Source organism: Trachypithecus francoisi, unplaced genomic scaffold, assembly GCF_009764315.1.
Source record: "Trachypithecus francoisi isolate TF-2019V2 unplaced genomic scaffold, Tfra_2.0 Lachesis_group10, whole genome shotgun sequence".
NCBI lineage: Eukaryota > Metazoa > Chordata > Mammalia > Primates > Cercopithecidae > Trachypithecus > Trachypithecus francoisi.
The window spans coordinates 35,539,280-35,565,261 of record NW_022681455.1 but is presented as its reverse complement, the minus strand read 5'-3'; the positions used below and the strand labels follow the sequence as shown (position 1 = coordinate 35,565,261).

At 41.4% G+C, this 25,982-nt stretch overlaps 1 protein-coding gene across 4 annotated transcripts in view; it reads left to right on the top strand.

Annotated features, from left to right (window-relative positions):
* Positions 1–25,982, top strand: part of FKBP5 (FKBP prolyl isomerase 5) — a 112,748-nt gene that overhangs the window by 82,325 nt on the left and 4,441 nt on the right. For 3 of the 4 annotated variants that reach the window (XM_033216929.1, XM_033216930.1, XM_033216931.1), the window contains exons 6-9: positions 6,240–6,396; positions 12,422–12,512; positions 16,421–16,504; positions 24,911–25,096. In XM_033216929.1, the coding sequence (XP_033072820.1) occupies positions 6,240–6,396; positions 12,422–12,512; positions 16,421–16,504; positions 24,911–25,096 (518 nt within the window). The remainder of the gene's footprint in view (positions 1–6,239; positions 6,397–12,421; positions 12,513–16,420; positions 16,505–24,910; positions 25,097–25,982) is intronic. The other variant, XR_004438681.1, reaches the window with a different exon arrangement.

Genomic DNA, 25,982 nt, shown 5'->3' with positions numbered 1-25,982 from the left:
CCAAAAAAAAAAAAAAAAAATCCAGCCAGTTGGTCATTTATTTTAGAATAGTATTAAAAAACAAAGGTTCCATGTCAATATAGAATTTGTATAGCTTCCTAGAATTTATTAAAATAGGAATACTAATAGATTCAAAAAGGAAAATTTGTATAAATTAGTGAAAATTACCACCCTGTCCTTAATGCCCTATTTTAAGATTAGTCACTAAATAAATATTTACTTGCTGGCCCTGAACTCTGTGCTGGGTACTGTGAGGCACAAAAGAAGTACAAGATACTGCCTTTGCTTACTAAGACTTTTATTCATACTTTGACAGCTTTCTGTGTTAAGCCATTAAATGTTTTCTTACACAGAGCTCTCAAACATGTTTAATCTGGTATAATTTACCACTAGGTGGAGGAAAATAATTACAGCTAACATTCATTTAGTTCATCTTTGTATATCCACACTTTACAACAGCGTTTTCACATGATAGACACCCTAACATATGAATGAATGAATGAATGAATGAATGAATATCAGGTGCTAGATTAAAAGCTCTAATTCAGTATCTAATTTAATCCTCTCCACAATGATCATTTAGCTAGTATATTATGCACATTCTATCAATGAAGAAACTGAGGTTCAAATCACTTTAATTACTTTGCCCAAAGTCATAATCGAAGTGCCAGAATGGAACTGGAATCCAGGTCTAACGCAAGTGCTATAGTGGTGTGAATGGACGACTGGTAAGGGCTGGTGTTCATGGAGAATTTGTTGCTAGATGTGTACTTCTTGTTTAGACTAAGGAAAAGAAATCATTTGCATAAATGTTACCCAGTTCCAGGAGCCAAGTTCCATGCCTGTTAGCATCTAGCATCTGTCCGTCAGTTCCGGAATCAATCTTACAGTGGTGTGTGTTCATCCTAAATAATACAAAACAGTGCAGAGGAGGAAGGGGGACAGTTTAGGGGAAATCTGACCACCATGCATGATGGAAGTGTTTCTCTTGTTCTCCTGCTTTTAGAAAGCCATCTCTGCTTGCTTTTTTAGGGGGTTATTAAGATCCTACTCTCTTGGATACCATGCTCTATTAGGCAGGAGACACAGGCAGAGAGAAGCTCACTTGGCATGAATTAACCAACAGAGAAAACCTTTGCTCAGTGGGAGTAACCTGTCACAACCTGGTTTTCTCTGGCCACATAACCAGTCTTATCTAGTAGTAATGCCATTACAACATTCCCATTCAGATCCCCATGACCCAGTAATTGTTTTGAGAATGAGTGCAAAGCTATCAGACACCAACTACTATAATTAGAAAAGGGAAAATAGACACTTACCAGAGCTAATGTCTTTAGGCTGGAGCATTTACAGCTTTTTGTTTTTTTGTTTTTTAAGTTATGGAGCCTCTTTCTCAGTTTTGCTTCCTAAAATACAAAGTGCATGGTTTAAGGGTTCTTGCATTTCATTTTTGTTACTGCTGTGCACTCTCTTTCCTTTTTTCCCCCCTATTTTAATCGGAGTACAAATTGCTGTCAGCACATCGAGTTCATGTGCCAGCCACATTCAGAACAGGGTGTTCTGTGCTCTTCAAAACAAAATTGCTCTAGGGCAGTAAGAGAACAATAAGTCAGAGCTCCAGTTTAAGTGATGTTTTGCAGCTCGCTTGATGTGGTTACACTCCGATTGCGCAGCTAAGCTTGGGTAATTTGGTTTGGTTTGAGTTTGTGGGGATTTGGAGGACCTCCCTCTCCTTTTAAGTTACATAGTCTTTAAGTCAAGAAAAAAATGTTGTCTCTTTTTAACTTGTTTATTTCTTTCTCTACCAAAAAAGCCCTAAGTAGAAGCATCCTGTATGTACTTTTATTCTCTTTGGGCACGTCATAGATGATTTACTTCCCGTAAATCATGCTGGTTGGGATTAGCAACAGACCTCCTGAGCCCTAGAGGCTGCACTCCCAGTGAGTCATGATGGTTATTATTAAATATTTATTAAGTTAGTATTTGCACTAAAAGATGCCAGGTCAAAAAGCAACCACAGGTCTTCCACAGCCAGAGCTGCCATGGCTTTTGTTTTGTTTTGGCTTTTTTGGTAGCAATTTTAAAGATAACATTAAAAAGAATAAGTGGAGCTATAGGAACTAGGCACATCTGCATCTGTTACCGCAAGCGGGGCCCCTACTGTGGCAATCAGCAGTCTTTGGTGACTCCAAGTAGTATGTGAGTTCTTGTCAGCAGTCTTGTAGAACTTGTCACATCAGTGTTCCAAGTTTAGAAACCAGTTAACCCAGCAATACCCTTTGCTCCTTGTAGATGTAGAGAATCAATGGGCTGTATTCACCATGAGGCTGTGATACCTCCTTTTACTCTGACATTCCGAATATTGTCAGTATTACAAAGTGATGGTTTTGGTTTTTTTATATAAACTGGGGTGTATGTGTCTGGATGTGTATCCATTTAAGATTTTATAGTACTACAGGGTCCAATTTTGAAGGGTTAGATTTACCAGGAAAAAAAAAAAAAAGATTAGTCCACATGTAAAGTAGAAAATATTTATAAGAGCTACCACAAATGTTTACTGTCCTATTACAGCATCAGACACTAGTTCTGTCATTTATTGTCTCTCTGAGAAAGACGAGCTACAATGAATGTTTTGCTTTCTTAATTATGCCTTTGTTACAGTTTGACTTTTTTTTTTTGGCACGGTTACTTCATTTATCTTTCCCAACATGCTTATTAGTAGCCAGTCTTTTTCCCTCACTAATGATGGGTTATCACATCTAAAGAGAACTTCTGAGATTGCTTATATAATATTAATATCAAGTACATACATCAAGCTGAAAAACAGCCTGGGAAACTAACGCACAGGCAGGAATCCTTGCAGAGTCTCTGGATTTCCTGTTTTGAAAACATTCAAACTCGATCAACCAAAAGCCACAACAAATGTACTGATAATTTCCTCCCCCACTAAATGTACTCTCCTTAAGGGAGGAAGATGATACTTCCAACAATAAACTTCAGACAAAAAAAATCTGTTCACTAAGTTGTGAGCTACTAGGACAATAAATCTCTATGCTTGAGACATTCCACAATACATGAGCTGAAATTTACTTTGCTCAGCAAATCTTTTTTTTTTATGAAAAATGTTATTAGTCTAAATTTCTTGGGCAGAGTTTTAAATATTTAGAACTCGTAACCTCTTTAGAAACATCAATTTTTACTTCAGTAAAAATATCTTTTTTTTTTTTTTTTAATGGAGACAGGGTCTCACTCTGTCACCCAGGCTGGATTGCAGTGCCGCAATAACAACTCACTGCAGCCTCGAACTCCTAGGTTCAAGCAGTCCTCCCACCTCAGCCTCCTGAGTAGCTGGGACTTATAGGGGTGTGTCACCACCCTCAGCAAATTCAGTAAAAATATCTTAAGCTTCAGACTCCCTGTAGAACCTCTCTAGTATGCATGTACAGTCATATGCTGCATAACATTTTGTTTAACAGCAGATTGCACATCGGACAGTGGTCCTATGAAATTATAATTCCTTATTTTTACTCTACCTTCTCAATGTTTAGATATGCAAGTACTTACCATCGTGTTACAGTTACCTACCATATTCAGTACAGTAACATGCTATACCGATTTGTAGCCTAGGAGCAATACGCTACACCACTTAGCCTAGGTTATAGTAGGCTGCTCCATCTTGATTTGTGTAAGAATATTCTAAGATGTTCCCACAACGGTGAGAATACCTGATGACACATCTCTCAGAATGTATCCCCATCCTTAAGTGAAGCATGACTGTATTTGAAAATTTTAAAGTTGAATTTATTTTTTAAATGTTTTCCAATCCAGAATGAACTTTCAATTTGCCACAAGTTAATTTTATCTAGAGCATTCTAAAAGTAAGTATAACAGAAGGAATTATCAGCATTCATGACTGTGGGACATAAACTAAAATGCTGTATGCCAGCTCTACCCAGACACTCCAGCTCTAGCCCTTGTTTGGAGGAGCTGACTCAAGAGTTAGGCCCTTTCTAGTTTGGCCCAAGTTTCCTAGACCCCATTCTGTGTCTGCAAGGGAAACACGTCAAGATGGTGTTAATACTGGTGAGTTAAAAAAGGACAGCGAGCACTCACTTCGGCAGCACACATTTGGAACAATACAGAGAAGATTTAGCAAATCAAAAGAAAAAAGACAAGAAAAGGGTAGAAAGCTTTAGAGCATAAATGTCCTGCGGACATTCTGGCACCTAGTGTCTACACCATTCCTGTTCATTTTTCAGTTTTTCTCATTTCTCAGGCCTGGGCTAGAGGTAATTCAATTAAATGATTAACTGCAGGAATTCGATTTGAAGCTGGTTTCTGGGCTATATTGATATTGAGAGTGATATTACCAGGTCATAGAATCATAGAATTTTAGAGCTTCATTGAGATCATGTAGTTCAAAAGTAGAATGAGTTAGATTTGAATTTTTATTTGGGAGGTAATAGTTGTCTTATTGGGCATGAAATGAGTATAACAGAACGAGTGATTTTTAGTCTCTCTACAAGTCGTTGATCTAAAGTAGATCAGCCAGTGTTAGAAGCATTTTAGGAAATCTCTAATTTTGAATATAGGCTGTTATATTACAGAAGTAGAAATAAAGGATTTTCTTTTTTTTTTTTTTTTTTGAGACAGAGTCTCCCTGTGTTGCCCAGGCTGGAGGCTGGAGGCTGGAGTGCAGTAGCATGATCTCGGCTCACTGCAACCTCCGCCTCCCAGGCTCAAGTGATTCTCGTGCCTCAGCCTCCCCAGTAGCTGGGATTACAGGCACGTGCCACCACACCTGGCTATTTTTTATATTTTTAGTAAAGATGGGGTTTTGCCATGTTGGCCAGGCTAGTCTCAAACTCCTGACCTCAGGTGATTTGCCCACCTCGGCCTCCCAAAGTGCTGGGATTACAGGTGTGAGGCACCGTGCCTAGTCAGGATTTTCTTATGAAATCCAAATTATCATATTGCTTGGTGACTGTTACGCTATATTACCAGCCATCCGTTTTTCTTATTACATCAAAAACTTAAATAGAAAGAATAAATACCCTTAATATTAAAAGTAGTTGTAAAGTTTCAGAGTATTGTTTTTCCTAGAAATAAAGAGTCTAGGCCAGACATGGTGGCTCATGCCTGAAATCCCATCACTTTGGGAGGCTGAGGCGGGTGGATCACCTGAGGTCAGGAGTTCGAGACCAGCCTGGGCAACGTGGTGAAACCCTGTCTCTACTAAAAATACGAAATTAACCGGGTGTGGTGGCACACACCTGTAATCCCAGCTACTTCAGAGGCTGAGACAGGAGAATTGCTTGAACCCAGGAAGTGGAGGCTGCAGTGAGCCAATATTGTGCCACTGCACTCCAGCCTGGGTGAGACAGAGCAAGACTCTGTCTCACAAAAGAGTTTAACTGATCAAGAAAAAATAGATATCTGTATGCATTTTTCCTATTTTGTCTTAAAATAAGATAAAAAGCCTCTTATTTTAATATGAAATTACCCTGGTAATGAGCTTGGTAAATTGGGGTGGAACAAGAAATTAGGCCTCCCAAAATTGGCCTCCTAACATTTCAGGGGAGGTTATTAAGTAATTTGATTTGTGAAGTTGTAGTAGACTATTGATTCTTTCACACTTTACATTTATTATTTCCAGTAAAGGATATAGCTAAGATAGTTATTGATGTTGCTGTCTTTGGATTTACCATTTTTATTCAGATATATTTGTGAATGAGATTAGGACTCTTAAAGAAGAAGGAGCATCTTATTCATTTAACCTTTGTATATCATTGGAGAAATAGCCATTTAGTTTGGTTTTTTGGCATCTGAAGCCAAGATGCAGTTATAGGTGTTTAAGCCATTATATATTTGATATTAAATTTGTGGCATTTGATAACTATTAAATGATCCAGCATGTCTTGACGTTGTATTATAGGTGAGGAAACTTCTGTCACATAGCAGGCTTAGAATAAATCTATGTTTCTGGTTTGTTACCTACTAAACTGTCTTATTGATACAAATATCAGTAATTACAAGTTTAACCCAAAACAGAAATATGGTTGCTCCTAAACTTTCAGACTGGGTAGACTAAGCTTCACCAAGACATACTGTGTGTGTCTCTTGATGAAATGAGAAAGGGGAAATGGTATTTGCTACATTGTCGGCCACTCATTTATCACATCACTGAATTAGCCAGTCCTAAGAAGCAGCTCTGTTGACTTCTGTCTCCTTGCCCTCAGTCCACCTGGAAGGCCGCTGTGGTGAAAGGATGTTTGACTGCAGAGATGTGGCATTCACTGTGGGTGAAGGAGAAGACCACGACATTCCAATTGGAATTGACAAAGCTCTGGAGAAAATGCAGCGGGAAGAACAGTGTATTTTATATCTTGGACCAAGGTAAGCAGCATACCAGTTTGGAACACAGTTTAGGAAGTCACCTAAAGGACAGGAATATGCTTGCAAAATTTTTCATTCAGTGTTTTGGCATTTTCAGTGAAGTTAATCCAACAACGGAAACAATTAAATCAGGCTGCAGTTAGTCATCACATAAATTAATGGACCTTACAATATCAGAGGTTTGTGAGCATGTTTACTTGATTGATATATGTTCAGAATAGGACTTACAGGCACTTTTTGCTTTTGTGATGATTTGTTTTGCCTGCATTATTGCCAAGACAGGCAGTTATGGACCCTTCTCATATGTGGTTCTCTCACCCCCTCTTCCCTTTTCTCTAAATTAGGCAGGAGGCAGGAAAATATGGGGGTTGGGAGTCAAAGAAGCATTTGGATGATTTACTACCACTTGAACTTGTGTCACTTGGTCTTATACAGAGTCCCTGGAAAAAAAAAACAACACATTCTTCCTGGATCTAAAGACAACGGAGATGACTCATTTTTTGCCTAGATTTTTCCCATCATAAGGATATCCATTAGCACTTACAAGCTTAGAACCATCAGACACTGACAGTCTCTCTTATGAAAACATGTTTAATATTATTTTTAGATCTAAAATTATACCATGAATCCAACCCTTCTGTCTTGAGAAACAGACCCCTGAGAGAACCCAGGGTGTTTTGATTTTGTCTGCATGAGAGTACATCTGCTTATCTAGTGTATCCTGCCCCTGGCTCCATGGATTTCAGACAGTGGGATTCTGAGTTACTGAGAATCTTGATGACCTGCACTTGCCAGTAGGTGATGTTATGCCTTTGGTGGTGTCATTTTGTAGACTTTGTAGTAATCCAACGGCAGTTTACCTTTGCCCCAGCACTTGATCCATAATCATATATATGTATTTTTTGAGATGGAGTCTTGCTTTGCCACCCAGGCTAGAGTGTAGTGGCATGATCTTGGCTCACTGCAACCTCTACCTCTGGGTTCAAGTAATTGTCCTGCTTCAGCCTCCCAAGTAGCTGAGGCTGAAGATTACAGGCACTCACCACCATGCCTGTCTAATTTTTGTATTTTTAGTAGAGACAGGGTTTCACTATGTTGGCCAGGCTGGTCTCGAACACCTGACTTCAAGTGATCTTCCCACCTCGGCCTCCCAAAGTGCTGGGAGGCCAGCACTCCCAAAGTGCTACCACACCCAGCCCATAATCATATTTTTGAGGTGATGTTTTAGCCATGCAACTACCACTTGAAAATCCTTGCAAAATGCTCTACCTTGAACTCTTTATAGCCCTCACTGAGGCACCCTTTGTATAATGCCTTCTTTTTCTCTACCTGGTTCCTCTTTCCACTAACTATAGCCGCCACTTCAATGTGTCTTATTTATATTAACATTTACTCTATATTTGTAGTTTATTCTTAGGTAAAACTAATTCTGTTTCTAGGAGATACTTCTTAAAATTCAGATAGAGCATAGAAAAATCTATCTCTTCCATATCCAAATAATCTCTAATTACTTTTTTTTTTTTTTTTTTTGTAACAGGATCTCACTCTGTCGCCCAGGCTGGAGTGCAGTGGCACAATCACGGCTCACTGCAACCTCAGCCTCCAGGGCTCAGATGATCCTCCCACTTCAGTCTCTGGAGTAGCTGGGACTACAGGTGTGCACCACCACACCCAGCTACTTTTTGTATTTTTTGTGGAGACAGGGTTTTACCATGTTGCCCAGGCTGGTCTCCAACTCCTGGACTCAAGTGATCCGCCTGCCTCACCCTCCCAAAGTGCTGGGATTGATTACAGGTGTGAGCCACTGCGCCAGGCTATATCTGATTATTTTTAATCAGCATTTCAAAATTACAGTAGTTCTAAACTCAGAGAGGTGGATTTATGTGTAATGTATGTTTTCAAAATTTAAGCTCCCTTAGGATAAATTCTGTATGTATTATGACAATGTAATGTTATATGAACAGTTTATATACATTACATTTTAGCCTGGCTGACAAGGCAGTTGTGGGGACAGATGTCTCAAGTTTAATGGCAAAGAAAAATAGAAATTGTCTTTATATTTTTTAACACAAACAGTTCTTTTCAGATTTAAACTGTTTGTTGTCTCGTTAGTGGCTAGACCCTGCTCTGTGCACTTGGCCAAGGCACTTAACCCTCCTAAGCCTCAGTTTCCCCTCTGTAAATGGGGATGACAGTATCCACCTCATAAAGTTATGGAGAGCTAAATGAAATCCTGCACATGTAGGGCACAAGTGAGCCTGCGGTGTGTGAGCTTTTGTTGCTATTGTGACAGCTTGCCTTCTCTTCCATTTTACCCTCGGACCACAAGAAAAAGGAAATCCTGTTTAACATGAAATCGATTTTTCAGATCTTTTCAGGCATAAAAGTTGTCAATAGGTTTTCATAAATTTCTAGGTATAAAAATTTTTCATGTGTTTTATGGAAATAGTTTAGCATATTTAGAAAGGAACATTATTTTTGTTCAAGGTGTTGGTTGGTATGTTGAAGAATTATGTGAAGTGCATTCTCTGTAATACGAGACTGCTGCATATGCATTACGTAGTACTACATATATATGTAGAAAACCCCTACATGCTATATATGTGTGTGTGTATATATATGTACTTTTATGCATACCCTGTGTGTGTGTGTATAGAAAACCCCTACATGCTACGCATGTTTTCAGTGCATGTAGTGAATTTACTTCTTTTATTCAGGTTCCCACTTTCATAAAACATTGCAGCTAAATGTTGCTATAAGTATGGCTGTTGCAGAAAATATCTGCAAATAGCTCTTAGTGTTATCTGTATTTCATTCTCCAGAAAATTTCCAAGACTGACCTTCTCTTTGACTCTGATACTCTGATAGACTCTTGGGAAGAATGTTTTCTTTCTTTTCCTCCTCCACCCCCCGAGACAGGGTCTCACTCTGTCACCTAGGCGGGAGTACAGTGGCATAATCTGTAGCCTCGAACTCCTGGGCTCAAGGGATCCTCCCACCTCAAGCTCCCAGGTAGCTGAGACTACAGGCATGCTCCACCCTGCCTGGCTAATTTTTTTCATTTGGTAGAAACAGGGTCTTACTAAGTTGTCCAGGCTGGTCTCAAACTCCTGGGCTCAAGCAGTCCTCCAGCCTCAGCCTCCCAAAGTGCTTGGGATTACAGGTGTGAGCCACCACACCTGGCCTAGAATGTCTTCATAGTAAGAAATTCGTAAAACATTTCCAGACAATCCATTTTTCTTTCTCCTCATTGGGACAATAGCTTCCCTTTGTATTGTTTTAAATACTGAGACTAATAAATCTTTTTTGTTTTAGGTAAAGTGTATATAGTTTTAACTTTTTTTCCTTCCTTTCCTTATGTTTCTGTCATGCATGAACTCCAAACAAAAACACAGGCTATTGGTCGGGCGAGGTGGCTCACACCTGTAATCCCAGCACTTTGGGAGGCCGAGGCAGGAGGATCACTTGAGGTCAGGGGTTCAAGACCAGCCTGGTCAACATGGTGAAACCCCGTCTCTACTAAAAACACAAAAATTAGCTGGGCATGGGGGCACATGCTTGTAATCCCAGCTCCTCGGGAGGCTGAGGCAGGAGAATCACTTGAACCCAGGAGGCAGAGGTTGCAGTGAGCTGAGATCATACCACTGCACGATACCTGGGGTGACAGAGTAAAACTCTTGTCTCAAAAAAAAAAAAAAAAAAAAAAAAAGGCTACTGAGAGCCATAGTGTCTAGTTATGAGGCAGTATGAGTCAAAAAAAACTGATTTTCTGGGGACACACAGGGTCTGAATTTAAACCCTGGCTCTACCACTGCCTCTTTGTGTGACTTCTCAGGAAGCACTTATCTCAGCCTCTGTTTCTTTATCTGTAAAAATGGAGCGATTGATAAGAGCTCGTAGTCCAAGTGCTTCTTATATGCACATTAAGGCTTAATGGTCATTAAAAGTCATTATTTGTATCTCTAATCTCTGGAGGAAACTTAATTCAAGGGCATTAACACTGAATTCCTTTTGTTACTGTAGTTTAGATTATCTTTTGGTTAGGTCCTGGTATTCCTCTTGTGGTGTTTTGTTTTTCAGTCAGATGAGTTGAGTGCCCTGGTTCCTTCTTTACCCAGGCTGACAACTTTCTGTGTAATATGGAAGTCAGGATAGGTGCTGCCAGAATATCTTGCCGTGGGCTTTCACCTCTGCAAGATCATGTGCGCCACATGTATCTTGACTGAATCGCTTCATTTTAACCTGGGAGAGAGTATAGAAATAATATTTTTCTTTAGTCTTCTTTCATCCCATCAATAATAGGACACTTGGTGCCTCTCTTCATTCAACCCCACACTCCCCACCCGCCTTCCTCTAAGGCAGATTTTCTCATCCTCAGCACTGTTGACACTTTGGGCTTGCTAATTTGTGGTCATAGGGGGCTGTCTTGTGCATTGTAGAGTATCCAGCACCAGTAGCACCCCCATAGTTGTGACAACCCATAATATTTCTGGACATTGCCAAAGGTTTCCTGGAGGGAAGAGGAGTTAAAATCACCCTGGTTGAGATCCACTGGTCTAAGGCAAATGCCACATCATTTGTTGCATTTGCAACTGCTTAGCACAAGATTCCAAATATAACATGCTGTCGATAAACATGTGCTTAGCAAGGACTCACCTACCTACCTGGGTAGTTAAGGATTTTTTTTTTAATTTATCAGATGGCAGAAACAAGGTAGTAGATATATACATCTAAGATCTCAAAGTAGAAAATTAGGCATCACTTCTTAAAATTAGTCATTGGTAATTATGTCCTTTTTTATGTCTTTGCGGAAGATACCCTTTGCCCAGCTCCTCATTCCTAGCAGCTCTTGCATCTCTCTTCCTCTTTCTGGCGCCAGCTTCCATTTTCTGTGTAACAGTGGAGGTGAGTGAGTAAGCATTTTTATTCCTGGAAAATTCAGGCAAAGGGTAAATAAAGTGGTGCAAGCAACAAAATTTGAGTGTTCCCACTCTAGTCCCTTTGCCCCAGAGAAAACTGGAGGTATTAGATAACTCGGTTTTGACATCTTTCAACCTGTACCCTGAAAGCTTGAGTTTACTAAGTTTTTTGTAATACCGTTTCATATATTAAAGAACAGCTTGACTTGCAACAAATGGGAACAGAATATATTTCGGTGAACACTTGACTAATATGCTAGGCCTTGTTCTAAACGCTGGGAAACAGTCGAACCAGACAGAGCTCTGCCGCAGCTCCCATTCTAGTAAATATCTGCTTCCGGAATACATTTAATTTGCTGGAGATCTTACATGATCTCAAAAAAGCAAATTTGTATGTCCTCAGTTATTTTTTTCAGTAAGTTTTGGCTAAAAGGTATAGAATCCTACACTCTAATAGCTACAAGCCATAAGAATATGTCTCTAGAGGAGGTGTCAGAACTTGCTAGGGCAGCTATTTTTGAGTGTATCATTATTCATGTGCTTTTACAAAACTTAAATAGTGTGAAAACTTTTCTCTCCTAATGTGTGAGCCTTTCCCCTTCACTTACATGACTGGAGGTGATGCTACTAGAAGGTGACAGCACTTTAAAGTTAAAAGCTTATTAAAACATCCTTCCAATTACAGAGACTGGGTCTTCTCTGTCCTTTCTGCTGATAAAACTTAGGGGAAAATTCCTGGCAGCTAAATCATGGCCATTTTATAAAAACAAAAAACAAACAAAAAAAAACACTAGATATAAAATCAAGTAGAGAAAAAGGCAGTGACATTTAAAATCCCATGAATCAAGCTGCCCCAAGGAGTACAGGTGTTGCATTACGTGTGAATGTGAAGGAAAAAAGAAAACTAAACTAGCCTGGTTTCTAAGAAAACTGTAGCAGTGAAGATACTTCACACTGTATCTTCTGGTCAACATCTGGTTTGTCTTCAGGGTCTCTGACACATGTAGCTTGCAAATGATAGCTCTGTTGATGCCTCAAAATACTGAAGGAAGTGCCTGGAAATACACCAATTCTTTTAAAGTTTTATTTTTTACTCTCCATTTCAGATATGGTTTTGGAGAGGCAGGGAAGCCTAAATTTGGTATTGAACCTAATGCTGAGCTTATATATGAAGTTACACTTAAGAGCTTCGAAAAGGTGAGAAAATACCAACTTCCTTAAAATCATAGTAGATTTCTTCTCCATCCACTTCCTATAAATCAGTATCTTATTTCAGTAGGTGGTATAGATAGATGGTGTTTATTCATTATCAAGTTTGTCTCTTGCCTCCAACACTACTGCTGAAGAATAGGACAACTGACATAGCACAGCTGATATACAACGAAGGAGCTCCGTGTTCTTATTTTGTTCCTATGTGTCAGCTTTTTTTTTTTTTTTTTTTAACTTTTTTGGGTAGAATCCAAGACTTGTTCCCTTATTTGTTCCTAGACTTGTTCTTTTTGTACTTTTTTTTTTCCTGGGTTGAGGACAGAAAGGTTCACGTTCTGCCAAGTGGCTCCTTGGGGGAGTGGGGTGCAGCTTTTCAGAGCTGAACGGATTGTACCCTTCACAGGAGTCACGAAGAGGCCTGCACTGTGGCTCCAAGTTGTTATCCCAACTGCAAGTCCTCGAAGGCCTCTAGGCTGTATGACCAGGGATACAAGAAAGAAACCGGCTAACCCGAAGCCTTTTTTTTTTCATACTTCTCCAAGTAGAGAAGAGAGAGAATTTGTCATTTGCCTTGGATTCCAGAAACAGTATGACTCCTTGAACATATTTCCATCTCAGCTTCACTCTGGAGGCTCCCAGCAGCAGCTGAACTGGACACACACAGCATATACCTGAGCTAGGTATGCTGTCATCTTCGGCCACATGCCCCTGGCATTTCCAAAGCCCTGCCCCTTTGTGGAGCTCCTCAAGGACTGCATTTGTGTTCCTTTTTTATTCCTGCACAGTGCTACCTCCACTTTCTGTACATTAAGGATTTTTTTGTTGTTTTTTTTCCTTTTTTTTTTCAAGACATGGTCTCACTCTGTCACCGAGGCTGGAATACAGTGAGCACAATCATAGCTCACTCCATCCTTGACTTCCTGGGCTCAAGCAATCCTCTGACCTCAGCCTCCCAAGTAGCTGGGACTACAGGCACACGCCACCACGCCTAGCTAATTTTGTTTATTTTTTGTAGACATGGGGTCTCACTGTGTTGCCCAGGCTGGTCTCAAACTCCTGGGCTCGAGCCATCCTCCTGCCTTGGCCTCTGAAAGTGCTGGGATTACAGGTGTGAGCCACTGTGCCTGGCCACATTAAGTACATTAATATAAAAGGAAACATGACCACATATATTTTGTTAGATTCAGAAAGGAAATCATTGTCCTGTGGGCTTGTACCTTTGGGTTAAGAAAGTGAGGGGAGGCCTGCTTTGGGATTCACCCCCAACAGTGACGTTCCTAATCATACCCCTTCCATTTCATGTTCCCCCAGAGAGACATATGCTCTGGTTATGACCACTGATTATCATGTAACCTCTTCTGAAAACCTGCTAGCTCAGCACTGGTGCCCCAATGCTGTCGTCATTGCATATTGTGTTTTTTTTATTGTTAGAGAGAAGATAATCTTTAGCATGTGGTTATTTAGACCTCTGGCTTTACTATTTCCATTTTGATAAAGCAGCCTCTTGCCCCTTCCCTCTCATGGCCCAGTGGACATTGCTTATTTAGGAGCACTCTCCCAGTGACACCACAGCAAGCCTGTGCTCTGTCATCACTCCAAGAGTATATTCATGCACTGCTGCTTGGTATATTTGAAATCACATGAAGGTATGTGATGTTGTTCGGGGCAATGTGATTTAATCCTTTGCCTTGTTAAGAATAGACTAGGCCTGGCCAGGTGCTGTGGCTCACGCCTGTAAGCCCAGCACTTTGGGAGGCCGAGGTGGGTGGATCACCTGAGGTCAGGAGTTCGAGACTAGCCTGGCCAACATGGTGAAACCGCATCTATGCTAAAAATACAAAAATTAGCTGGACGTGGTGGCAGGTGCCTGTAATCCCAACTATTCGGGACGCTGAGGCAGGCGAATCGCTTGAACCCAGGAGGTGGAGGTTACTGTGAGCTGAGATCGTGCCACTGCATTCCAGCCTGGGAGACAGAGCAAGACTCTGTCTCCAAAAAAAAAAAAAAAAAAGAATATACTTGTATTCCAGGCATGGTGGCTCACACCTATAATCCCAGCACTTTGGGAGGCCGAGGCAGGAATACCTGAGCCCAGGAGTTCAAAACCAGCTTGGCAACATAGTGAGACCCCCTCTCTACAAAAAAATTTAAAATTTTCCTAGGTGTGGTAGCACGTTCCTGTAGTCCCAACTACTCAGGAGGCCAAGATAGGAGGATGGCTTGAGCCCAGGAGTTTGAGACCAGCCTGAGCAACATAGTAAGGCCCTGTCTCTACAAAAAAAAAAAAAATTGCTGGACATGGTGACACACGCCTGTGGTCCCAACTACTCGGGAGGCTGAGGCAGGAGGATTGATTGCTTGAACCTGGGAAGTCGAGGCTACAGTGAGCCATGATCGTGCCACTGCACTGCAGCCTGGACGACAGAGCAAGATCGTGTCTCAGAAAAAGAAAAAATAAAAGAGTATACTTATATTCCATAAAGACTGAAGCCAACCTAAGGAATACAAAGAGACTTATTAACTAAGTGTTCTTTGTTTTTGTTTTTTTGGGTGCTAAAACCTGGAATTGAACCATAACTAGGTTTTTGAATAATTGAGCTACATTATTAGGAAGCAGAATTATATGAGTTACCAGCAAGATGAGTAACCCTTTCATTATTCACTTTTAAAAAGTAGAGGATAGTCGCTGGCACGGTGGCTCACGCCTGTAATCCCAGCACTTTAGGAGGCTGAGGTGGGCAGATCACCTGAGGTTGGGAGTTTGAGACCAGCCTGACCAACATAGAGAAACCTCGTCTCTACTAAAAATACAAAAGATTAGTGGGGCATGGTGGCACATGCCTGTAATCCCAGCTACTCCGGAGGCTGAAGCGGGAGAATCACTTGAACCTGGAAGGTGGAGGTTGCGGTGACCTGAGATCACGCCATTGCAGTCCAGCCTGGGCAACAAGAGTGAAACTCCATCTCAAAAAATAATAATAGTAATAATAATAATAATAAAAGTAGAGGATAACAGGGGCTGTGACACCAGGAACACACACTCCTTGTCTTTTGAATAGAGAGAATTTTAGTTACCCATTTAAACTTCATAATTTATATGCAGTAAATAGCACTGACCACACCCACTGTCACTTTTCCTAAAGGCTCCCAGATTGTTCTCTTGACTCTATGATCCTTCTGAATCCAGCTTTTAAATGGCAAGTGCAGTTATTTCTGGATTTGTATCTATAATGGTGGAAGTAATAATACACACAATACAAGCTAGCAGATGATAATGAAATCATTTATTTATGGCTCTAAAGTGATATTTTTGCATGAGCTTTAACTCCCAGTTATGTTTTGCTTGAAGTCCCCTAGTATACATCTGCACGTTGATATGATTTAGCAGTATTAGTATATCTGGTTGTTTTAGAGTGACGAGACAACCTGACCCAGAATTTTGAAAATTCTGTATGAATATACAAACTACAACTTGACTACAGTCATGTTCCCATTTTAGAGTTGAAAAACCGAGGCTTGAGAGAAACAGCCCAGTGGAGAGGCTTGCAAGAGGGAGGAGATAAGGCATGACCTTAACTTTGTGCCTTCACCTTATATTTCTAAAGATTCACTTTGTAGCAGTGCTTACCAGAGTGTGTTCCTTGCTGTGTTTTTGCGGCTCCTCCCTCTTGAGCAACATTGTTCAAGCTGCAGCTTGGTCATAATGGAAAGTGAGTTCTTAAAACAGTGTAAAGAAGCACTGGCCTAGCAATAAATTGGCACTGACACACAATTTCAACAGCCAGAGTGTTTTCAGTTTGGAGTATCTTCTAGAATTAGCTGCTCTTTGTTCTAATAGGGCTAAACTGATGCTTTTCTCTCTGTTCATCTAACAATTGTCACAAATTTACACACAGGCCAAAGAATCCTGGGAGATGGATACCAAAGAAAAATTGGAGCAGGCTGCCATTGTCAAAGAGAAGGGAACCGTATACTTCAAGGTGTGTGAGTCCCTGTACAATCCTTTCCATCTCAAATAATTTACTCAAGTGTCAGTGAATTGTGCTGATATTCCCTACTCTGAATTTTATCAACACTCCGCTTGGTAAGAATAAACTGGAATTTTTACAAATCTGTCATTTTCAATATGAAAAATGGTGAGAAAAGAATAATGTGGGCCGGGCGCGGTGGCTCAAGCCTGTAATCCCAGCACTTTGGGAGGCCGAGATGGGCGGATCACGAGGTCAGGAGATTGAGACCATCCTGGCTACACTGTGAAACCCCGTCTCTACTAAAAAATACAACAACAAAAAAAAACTAGCCGGGCGAGGTGGCGGGCGCCTGTAGTCCCAGCTACTCGGGAGGCTGAGGCAGGAGAATGGTGTGAACCCGGGAGGCGGGGCTTGCAGTGAGCTGAGATCCGGCCACTGCACTCCAGCCCAGGTGACAGAGTGAGACTCCGTCTCAAAAAAAAAAAAAAAAAAAAAGAATAATGTGGAAAAAAAAAAGTACACATTCCTCTTTTACACATTCTGCTCTAGATTGTAACCTTCCACACAGGCAGACCAGTCTGGCATCCCCACCCACCACAGTATCACTCACTCCTAAAGCATCTTGCTTGGTACATACTTGGCACTCAACAAGTGTTTTGGGAATGAAAAAAGAATGAATAGAATAATTATTAACAAAGAATGGAATTCATAGGGGTAAGTTTCTCATCATTTTTCTTCCTTTTTTTTTTGTATGAGAGACAGGGTCTCCTTTTCTTTCCCAGGCTGGTCTCAAACTTCTAGCCTCAAGCAGTCCTCCCGCCTCAGCTTCCCAAAGTGCTGAGATTACAGGCATGAGCCACTGCACCCAGCCCATCTTCCTTTATACTGTCTTGATGAAGTCACTAGAGCATATGACAAAGGGAAAGAGAACATATACAGATTTCAAAAAGAACTGCCAGGAGAGTATTGACTGCTTCTCACGGCCAAGATGATTCCTGCACACTTGCTTTTGTGAGGAATCTCCAGATATTCCTGAATGATACTCATCGTAGATTGCTTCTCAGAAACTCTTCTTGGAGCATCTGGAGTGTGATATTTTCTCACTTAGATCTTAAACCTCTAGATATAAGAAGAAAAGAAACTGCACTTCATTCTGTTTTAATCAGTGTTCTACCCATTGCTTCCCCACCCCAAATATATGCCTTCTCCATGTCAAGCAGAAAGGGCTTAGTGATGAGAATTAGAGGGAGAATGGGAGTTTTGTCAAGGTTTTTTTCGTTTTCTGCCACTGCAGTACATGCAGTGTTTTTCAGCAGTATAAAGCAGTGAGGATGGCTAGGCGCGGTGGCTCAAGCCTGTAATCCCAGCACTTTGGGAGGCCGAGACGGGCGGATCGCGAGGTCAGGAGATCGAGACCATCCTGGCTAACCCGGTGAAACCCCATCTCTACTAAAAAATACAAAAAAAAACTAGCCGGGCGAAGTGGCGGGCGCCTGTAGTCCCAGCTACTCGGGAGGCTGAGGCAGGAGAATGGCGTAAACCCGGGAGGTGGAGCTTGCAGTGAGCTGAGATCCGGCCACTGCACTCCAGCCTGGGCGACAGAGCGAGACTTCCTCTCAAAAAAAAAAAAAAAAGTGAGGCATAAGTGTACTTTAACAAGTCTTTATGGGGCATCTGCTATAAGCCATGCTATTATTAAGTTACAACCTTGTCAGGAGGGAGGGGTGGCAATGTTAATCCAAAGGAAACAACTAGAGAATTATGTAAGAATATATAATCAACCCAAAATTAACACAGCCAGAGGGCACCATGTGTTTTCAGAATTTGAGCCAAGACAATATTGGGTCGTGAAATCCGTTTTGTGGAAGTGTATTGCAATATAAGGATCAGTTTTGTTGCATAAAACTTTACGTGTGTATGAGTAAGTACTGGATTGCACATTTCTTACTGTAGGTCATATTCAAACAAATTTAAAATCATGGGTTTAGATAACATTTATATATTTATACTTATTTTATCATCATTTACTATGGGTACTAACCTCTTTTACGAATCACCAGAAAGCATTGGGGTATGATAGAATAAGCTCGGAATTGGGGAAAATGGGCTTTATTTTAAAGTCGTTTAAGGTCCAAAGAGGTTATATTTTCAAGTGAAAAATAGGGGAGTTAGATGTTCCTCAAGTTTCCTTCCAGCCTGAATTTCTGTGAGTTTCTAAACTCTCAAGAACAAGGGGGTTTTTTTGTTTTGTTTTGAATTTTTTATTATTTTTTTTGAGACGGAGTCTTGCTCTGTCCCCCAGGCTGGAGTGCAGTGGCGCGATCTCGGCTCGCTGCAAATTCCATCTCCCAGGTTCACACCATTCTCCCGTCTCAGCCTCCCAAGTAGCTGGGACTACAGGCGCCTGCCACCATGCCCGGCTAATTTTTTGTATTTTTAGTAGAGATGGGGTTTCACCGTGTTGGCCAGGATGGTTTCCATCTCCTGACCTTATGATCTGCCCACCTCGGCCTCCCAAAGTGCTGGGATTACAGGCGTGAGCCACCGCACCTGGCCTGTTCTTAATTCTAATTGAGGTATATTGGATACTTCTAAACTGTTCAAGTAAGATTCCAAATGGGTTGTTTGTATATCCAAATATATAATACACTAGAGTGAAAAATGTTTCTACAAAATTTCTTAAGATCATGGGTCCTTAATGGTATTTTCTGTATTTCTGAAGTCTGTAAAGATCCTGAACTGTATTTTATATATTTCTTAATACTTCTAAATGGAATATTAACAGTTTGGGAAGACTTGAGGCTTTTGGCCCTTGAGTAGAATCATATCGATTCAGTGTAGTAAAACAGCTCAGCTATTCAAAGGCTCTAATTGGTTGCTATGATACAGAATTTTGGAGAACATTATTGGTAATGAAATAATGTGACGAAGCCATGTGTCATATAGCTGTGTTCTGAATATGTACAGAGAGATGGCCAGAATTAGTAATCAGTAGCGGAAAGTAATGAGTAAGTGTCTGTACAGTTACTTAACTTTGTTGCTTATTAGCATCACAACTGCAAGAGTGATACTATTATGAACCTTCTTAAAATTACCAATCTTTGGATAAAAATCTGAATCAGCAGTCACACATACGGAACAAATTATTTTTAGCATGGAATTTGATAGGCAAAATCTTTCAAAACATTAGTCCATTGGGGAAAAATTAATGAAAGGTTCAAAACCACTGACCTAAGATTTTTCTCCCAGAATGTCTCTGAACATTTTGTACCACTAAAAACTTCCCTGGAGGCACCTTTATAATTTTAGGTAAAAGATCCCAGCAGTAGTCCTAGCTTTAGCTGTAAAACTTCAAAATGGTTAGTAGATAGTTTCCTGTACATATTCCCTTCCCAACTTTCAGGGAAGGTTTCCATCTGCCATACTGCCCTCTCGGGCCCTGTCTGACTTGGCATGGTATGCATTTGCACAGAGTCCAGATGTGTAGGTGAGAGCAGAGATGGGCTGAACTAAAAGTCTGTATTTCCTGCCATCTGCATATTGGAATTCTGTTTCCATTGATCTGTTGGTTTGGTTTATACCTAAATGGGTAAAGTCTCTCTCCTGAGTAGGGTTGAATTGTACTCAGCTTTTAAGTGGGAATCATTTTGCCATTGAAGATGTAAAATCCTCATTTGAACCTCTGACTACCAAAGAGAAGAAAAATAGAGAACTCTTTATTTGGTTCTGAAAATAATTATTAAGTACAGGTAACAGCATAATATTAAGCCAGGCATTGTGCAAGCCAGTTAAACAGACACAATTTTTGCCCTCATAGCTGACAGTGTTCTGCAGGACAGGAGCATTAACGCACACCTGGTCGGTGTTTTTTTTTTTTTTTTCCCCTGACTTGGCAGCAGAGTGGCAAGAAAGCTAAGGATTCTTGCGCCCCCTTGTGCTTCTCCTGGAAAGAAAGCATTTCTAAAACAAACTGAGAATCGTTCAACCTCTGAACTCTTCAGATAAATCGGGCTTTACTATATTTTCACCACCCTTGCTGTTCCAAGATACCAGTAGTGTGATTTAGAAACAAGCCATTTATGACTCTAGAATTTGAGGTTTTAAAAAATTCCTAAGAGGAGTCCACCCTCTTTTATCTCTTCTTTTAATGCAGAATTTTTCAACCTCGGTACTGTCAACATTTGGAGTGGGATAATTCTCGGTTGTGTGGGGCTGTCTTGTGCATTGTAGAATATTTAGCAGCATTCCTGGCCTCTGCCCATTAGATGCCAGTAGCATCCTACCCAGTTACGACAACTAAAAATGCCTCCAGACCTGCCAGGTGTTACCTGGGGGCGGGGGGGAGGGCAAAATCACCCCCTAGTTGAGAACTGCTTTAGTGCCTCAGAAGCAGGGAGTACAAGACCGACTTTTCGCTCATTGGAAGTTCAAGTCTAAATAAAGTTACATGATATATATGCAAGAGCTTTCAAAAAATTTAAATGCCCTATAAATGTAAAGGAACTATTAAGAAGTCTAATACCGGTTTTTTTTGTGTTTCGTTTTACCATAGCCATCTACCATTCTGATTATTCAGAACTTACTGAAATGATAAGATCTAGGTTTTTCCTCCTCCCTGGCTCTTCTTTTCTTTCCCTACACAATATATTAGGAGATAATCAGAGAAGTTAATAGGTACATTACAGATGGAGGAGGAGAGAGGATGAAGAAATGAGGCATGACAGGGGAAATGCCTGTCCTTCCCATCTCATCTCAATGAAACAGCACCTTTCATTCCCACCCACACGTTTTTGCTCCCAATGATAGCAAAAGGTTTTGTTGTTGGTATTGTTTCTAGAGAGAGACAGGGTCTTACTCTATCACCCAGGCTGGAGTGCAGTGGCACAAGCATAGCTAACTGCAGCTTCGAACTCCTGGACTCAAGTGATCCTCCTGCCTCAGCTTCCCAAAGTGCTGGGACTACAGGCGTGAGCCACCACACCACTTTAGAAAAAGTTTTGTTTCTTGGCCGGGCGCGGTGGCTCAAGCCTGTAATCCCAGCACTTTGGGAGGCCGAGACGGGCGGATCACGAGGTCAGGAGATCAAGACCATCCTGGCTAACACGGTGAAACCCCGTCTCTACTAAAAATACAAAAAAAACTAGCCGGGTGAGGTGGCCGGCGCCTGTAGTCCCAGCTACCCGGGAGGCTGAGGCAGGAGAATGGCGTAAACCCGGGAGGCGGAGCTTGCAGTGAGCTGAGATCTGGCCACTGCACTCCAGTCCGGGCGACAGAGCGAGACTCCGCCTCAAAAAAAAAAAAAAAAAAGTTTTGTTTCCATACTTACATTCCTTTGATTTCAATATTTACTCAACAAACCTTTATTAAAGACCTCTTGGTGCTAAACCCTGAATATTCCAAAAGGGAGAGGAGAATGCTGCCTGTCCTCAAAGACCAGCGAGAGAATAGGCAGTGACAGAAAGAAAATTTCAACCTGAAACTGGTGAGGACTTTATTCTTATTTTTTTGTAGCATCCAAAAAAGGAGGGGGTAGGCCTAAGGCTGTGACAAAATGTAAGTATTGTCTTACTCAGCTTGGGCTGCCACAGCAAAATACCTACACTGGGTGGCTTCAACAAGAATTTACTTCTGGAGACTGTAAGTCCAAGATCAAGGTGTTAGCAGGGTCAGTGTCTGGGAAGGGCCTCTCCTCTGGTTCCTTGTAGCTCCCATCTTGCTGTGACCTCACATGGCCTTTCCACATGAACGTGAGCGGAGAGAGGGCAGAGGGCAGCAAGCACCGTGTTTCTTCTTGTAAAGGCTCTAATCCCATCATGAGGCCCCACCCTCATGACCACATCTAACCTAATTCCCTCCCCAAACACTCCATCTGCAAATGTCACATTGGGGGTGAGGCTTCAACATAGGAATTTGGGATGGGGGGACACAATTCAGTCCATAGCAAATCTAATTTCCTCAAGAATTTCAGCATTTATAATAAAATACCCTGGTTTCGTGTTCTTATGAATAAGCTGTATCGCACATTTCTGAGGCAGAGAGGGTGACAGACTTTGATTTTAGTGCCAGTCTCCCCTCCCCTAAGCGAGTGACTTGGGAAGAAGGATGTTCGAGGGATATAGCCTGGTCCTCATTCACACCCAGGCCCTCCAGCTGGAACAGGTCTGCCCCATCTTCATCACCAGAAAATCTACACTGGGGCTTCCTTTCTACAGGCAGAGCTTGTTTCTTTTTTTTTTTTTTTTTTTTTTTTTTTGAGACAGAGTCTTGCTGTGTCACCCAGGCTGGAGTGCAGCGGTGCGATCTCGGCTCGCTGCAACCTCCGCCTCCCAGGTTCAAGCAATTCTCCTGCCTCAGCCTCCTGAGTAGCTGGGACTGCAGGCACCTACCAACACGCCTAGCTAACTTTTTTGTATTTTTAGTGGAGATGGGGTTTCACCGTGTTAGCCAGGATGGTCTCGATCTCCTGACCTCGTGATCCACCTGCCTCGGCCTCCCAAAGTGCTGGGATTACAGGCGCGAGCCACCGCGCCCGGCCCAGAGTTCATTTCTTATGTCACCCGCTTGGAGTCCTGTGTCACAGGTGCATCCTCTTACACCTGCTCTATGGTTTCTCTTACTCAAGAGTCCTTGGGGGAGGGTTGGAGTATTTGTGGGGAGAGACAACTCGGCGGTGAGATGTACACGCTGCTTTAACAGTGGTAAATCCTAGTAACATGGTCTTAACACTGTTGGTCAGGCATTGAATTTAATGTCCTAACAGGTCTGGCTGCTCCTCTGCCATCTGGCAAGATGTGTCCTCTGTGGTTTTGAGCTTATCACCTCCTCAAAGGAGAATCCCCATTTGCACTCTTGTTTCTATTTGTGTGTTTACCAGCGATCCCCCAGTTCTTTCATTCATCTTAAATCTCAGTGAACACATTGTCTCAGCCCTAGAGGGGTTTGGTTTTGTTTTGTTTTTGAGAAGGAGTCTCGCTCTGTCACCCAGGCTGGAGTGCAAGTGGCATGATCTCGGCTCACTGCAACCTCTGCCTCCAGGGTTCAAGCGATTCTCGTGCCTCAGCCTCCTAAGTAGCTGGGATTACAGGCATGTGCCACCACACCTGGCTCATTTTTGTATTTTTAGTAGAGAAGAGGTTTCACCATGTTGGCCAGGGTGGTCTCAAACTCCTGGCCTCAAGTGATCCGCCCGCCTTGGCCTCCCAAAGTGCTGGGATTACAGGTATGAGACACCACGCCCGGCCCCCAGAGTTTCTTATATGAGCATGCATATATATATATGTATATATAATTTATTGATGTGATTGTTAAAATTGTTAGAATTCTAATTCTAATCAGGTAAGAACAAAAATATGAGTAGGAGGAAGATTTTTCTCACATAGCTGAAAGACCTTTCTGATGTATATTGTTTTGTAGCTGTGATTTATGTTGTATGCTACTATCCAACTATTTGTATTCCCATTGCCTATAGAACAGGGGTCAGCAAACTACAGTTTGCTGGCCAAATCTGGTCTCTGCCTGTTTTTTAAGTACAGTTTAACTGAAACACAGCTGCACCTGTTGATTTACATACTGTCTAGAGCAACTTTTGCACTACGAATGACAAGAGTTTAGTAGTTGCAACAGAGACTGGTTCAAATAAGATTGGCTGTATTTGGAACTAGCACTTGCCAGAACGTAGTATTTGCTGTGAAGTGTTGAAGAGAAAAGTAACTTCCTCTTCGTTTTTTTAGTGGCATGGTCTAAAACTGCTCACAGTCCTTTTGAAAGACTAAAGAATAGGCCAGGAGCAGTGGCTCATGCCTGAAATCCCAGCACTTTGGGAGGCCAAGGCAGGCGGATCATGAGGTCAGGAGTTCGAGACCAGCCTGGCCAACATAGTGAAATCCTGTCTCTACTAAAAATATGAAAAACTTAGCTGGGCGTGGTGGCGGCCACCTGTAGTCCCAGCTACTCAGGAGGCTGAAGCAGGAGAATTGCTTGAACCCGGGAGGCGGAGGTTGCAGTGAGCTGAGATCATGCCATTGCACTCCAGCCCTGGAGACAGTGCGAGACTGTCTCAAAAAAAAAAAAAAAAAGACTAAAGAATATTGGCATCAAAGAACGTAGCCCAGAAGCCTTGCTGTACTACACCAAAGGGTAGTACAACCGTAGTACTCTGGCTGTACTACGCCAAAGGGACGGATGGAAATGCTGGAGAGAAGCACTAGACAGTGCTCAGGCACTGCCCCAAACCAGCTCACAGGCCACGGAGGCCTCCAGGGGAGTGGGAAAGGTACCTGGAGAGCCACCTCCAGAAGGAGAGAAAGAAACCAGCTGTACCAGGTTTGCTGGGGGGGTTGCTTCACTTTGAGGATTTGCTTTTCTTTTGTACGCCCTCAAGAGCCGAGTACAAGTAATGACACTTTTTTCTCCTAGGGAGGCAAATACATGCAGGCGGTGATTCAATATGGGAAGATAGTATCCTGGTTAGAGATGGAATATGGTTTATCAGAAAAGGAATCAAAAGCTTCTGAATCATTTCTGCTTGCTGCCTTTCTGAACCTGGCCATGTGCTACCTGAAGCTTAGAGAATACACCAAAGCTGTCGAATGCTGTGACAAGGTAACGCCGTGTCTCCTGTGAGATGGACTTGAGATATTCCAGATCTTTTCTCCATCTCTGTCTTTTGCTTCCTCTCAGCCAAAGATTGAAGGATTTTTCATTTTGCTTTGTTTATTTGAATGTTTGGGATTATTTGTTTCTCAGTATGAATTGGGAAATTCAGCAAGATTTTTATTATAGGCAGACTTTTATGATACCTAGACTGTTTGCATAATGCATTCTGAAGAAAAGTTTTGATTAAAATTAAATAATTTTTATCCATGACCTTCCTTATAACTGTAGTATGTATATCAGAGTAGATGTATAACTTCTCAGGTTCAGTTTAATAAGAGCAGATTTAACTTAAGCTTTTCTGGACTTTAACAGACTGCAACTGTTGATATAAAGCATATTTGTAGGTCAATTTTTATTATAATCATTTATTTACTGATATACATAAATAATTTGAAAGGTCCACAGAGCATCAGCAGCCCTTTCATTTTTACATTTGTCGTCTTAATACTCTCTTTGGCCTTTGAGTGCTTACACACAGTAATAACAATGGTTTATCATCTGTATTGTTATGTATCATTCTGATATATTTATACACCAGCTGATACTATTTTAGGTATCTGGTCTCAGAGTGAACAGTGTATATTATACTGTGGGTAAAAGTAAAAACTAATCATTGGATGTATCTTAAAGGTAGACATAAAAGGATAAGAAAAACAAGGCAACTATTTTGTACATTCTTTGTGAGATTATTTTTGAATTTTGTGGATCAGTGTTTCCTATCGCATCCTGTCTCCCAAGACCGGTTATTCATTTTATACATATTTTTTCATTTTTTTCATACACAGTGGAGAGAGAGAGAGAGTGTGTGTGTGTGTTGTTTCTGTTTTAGAGA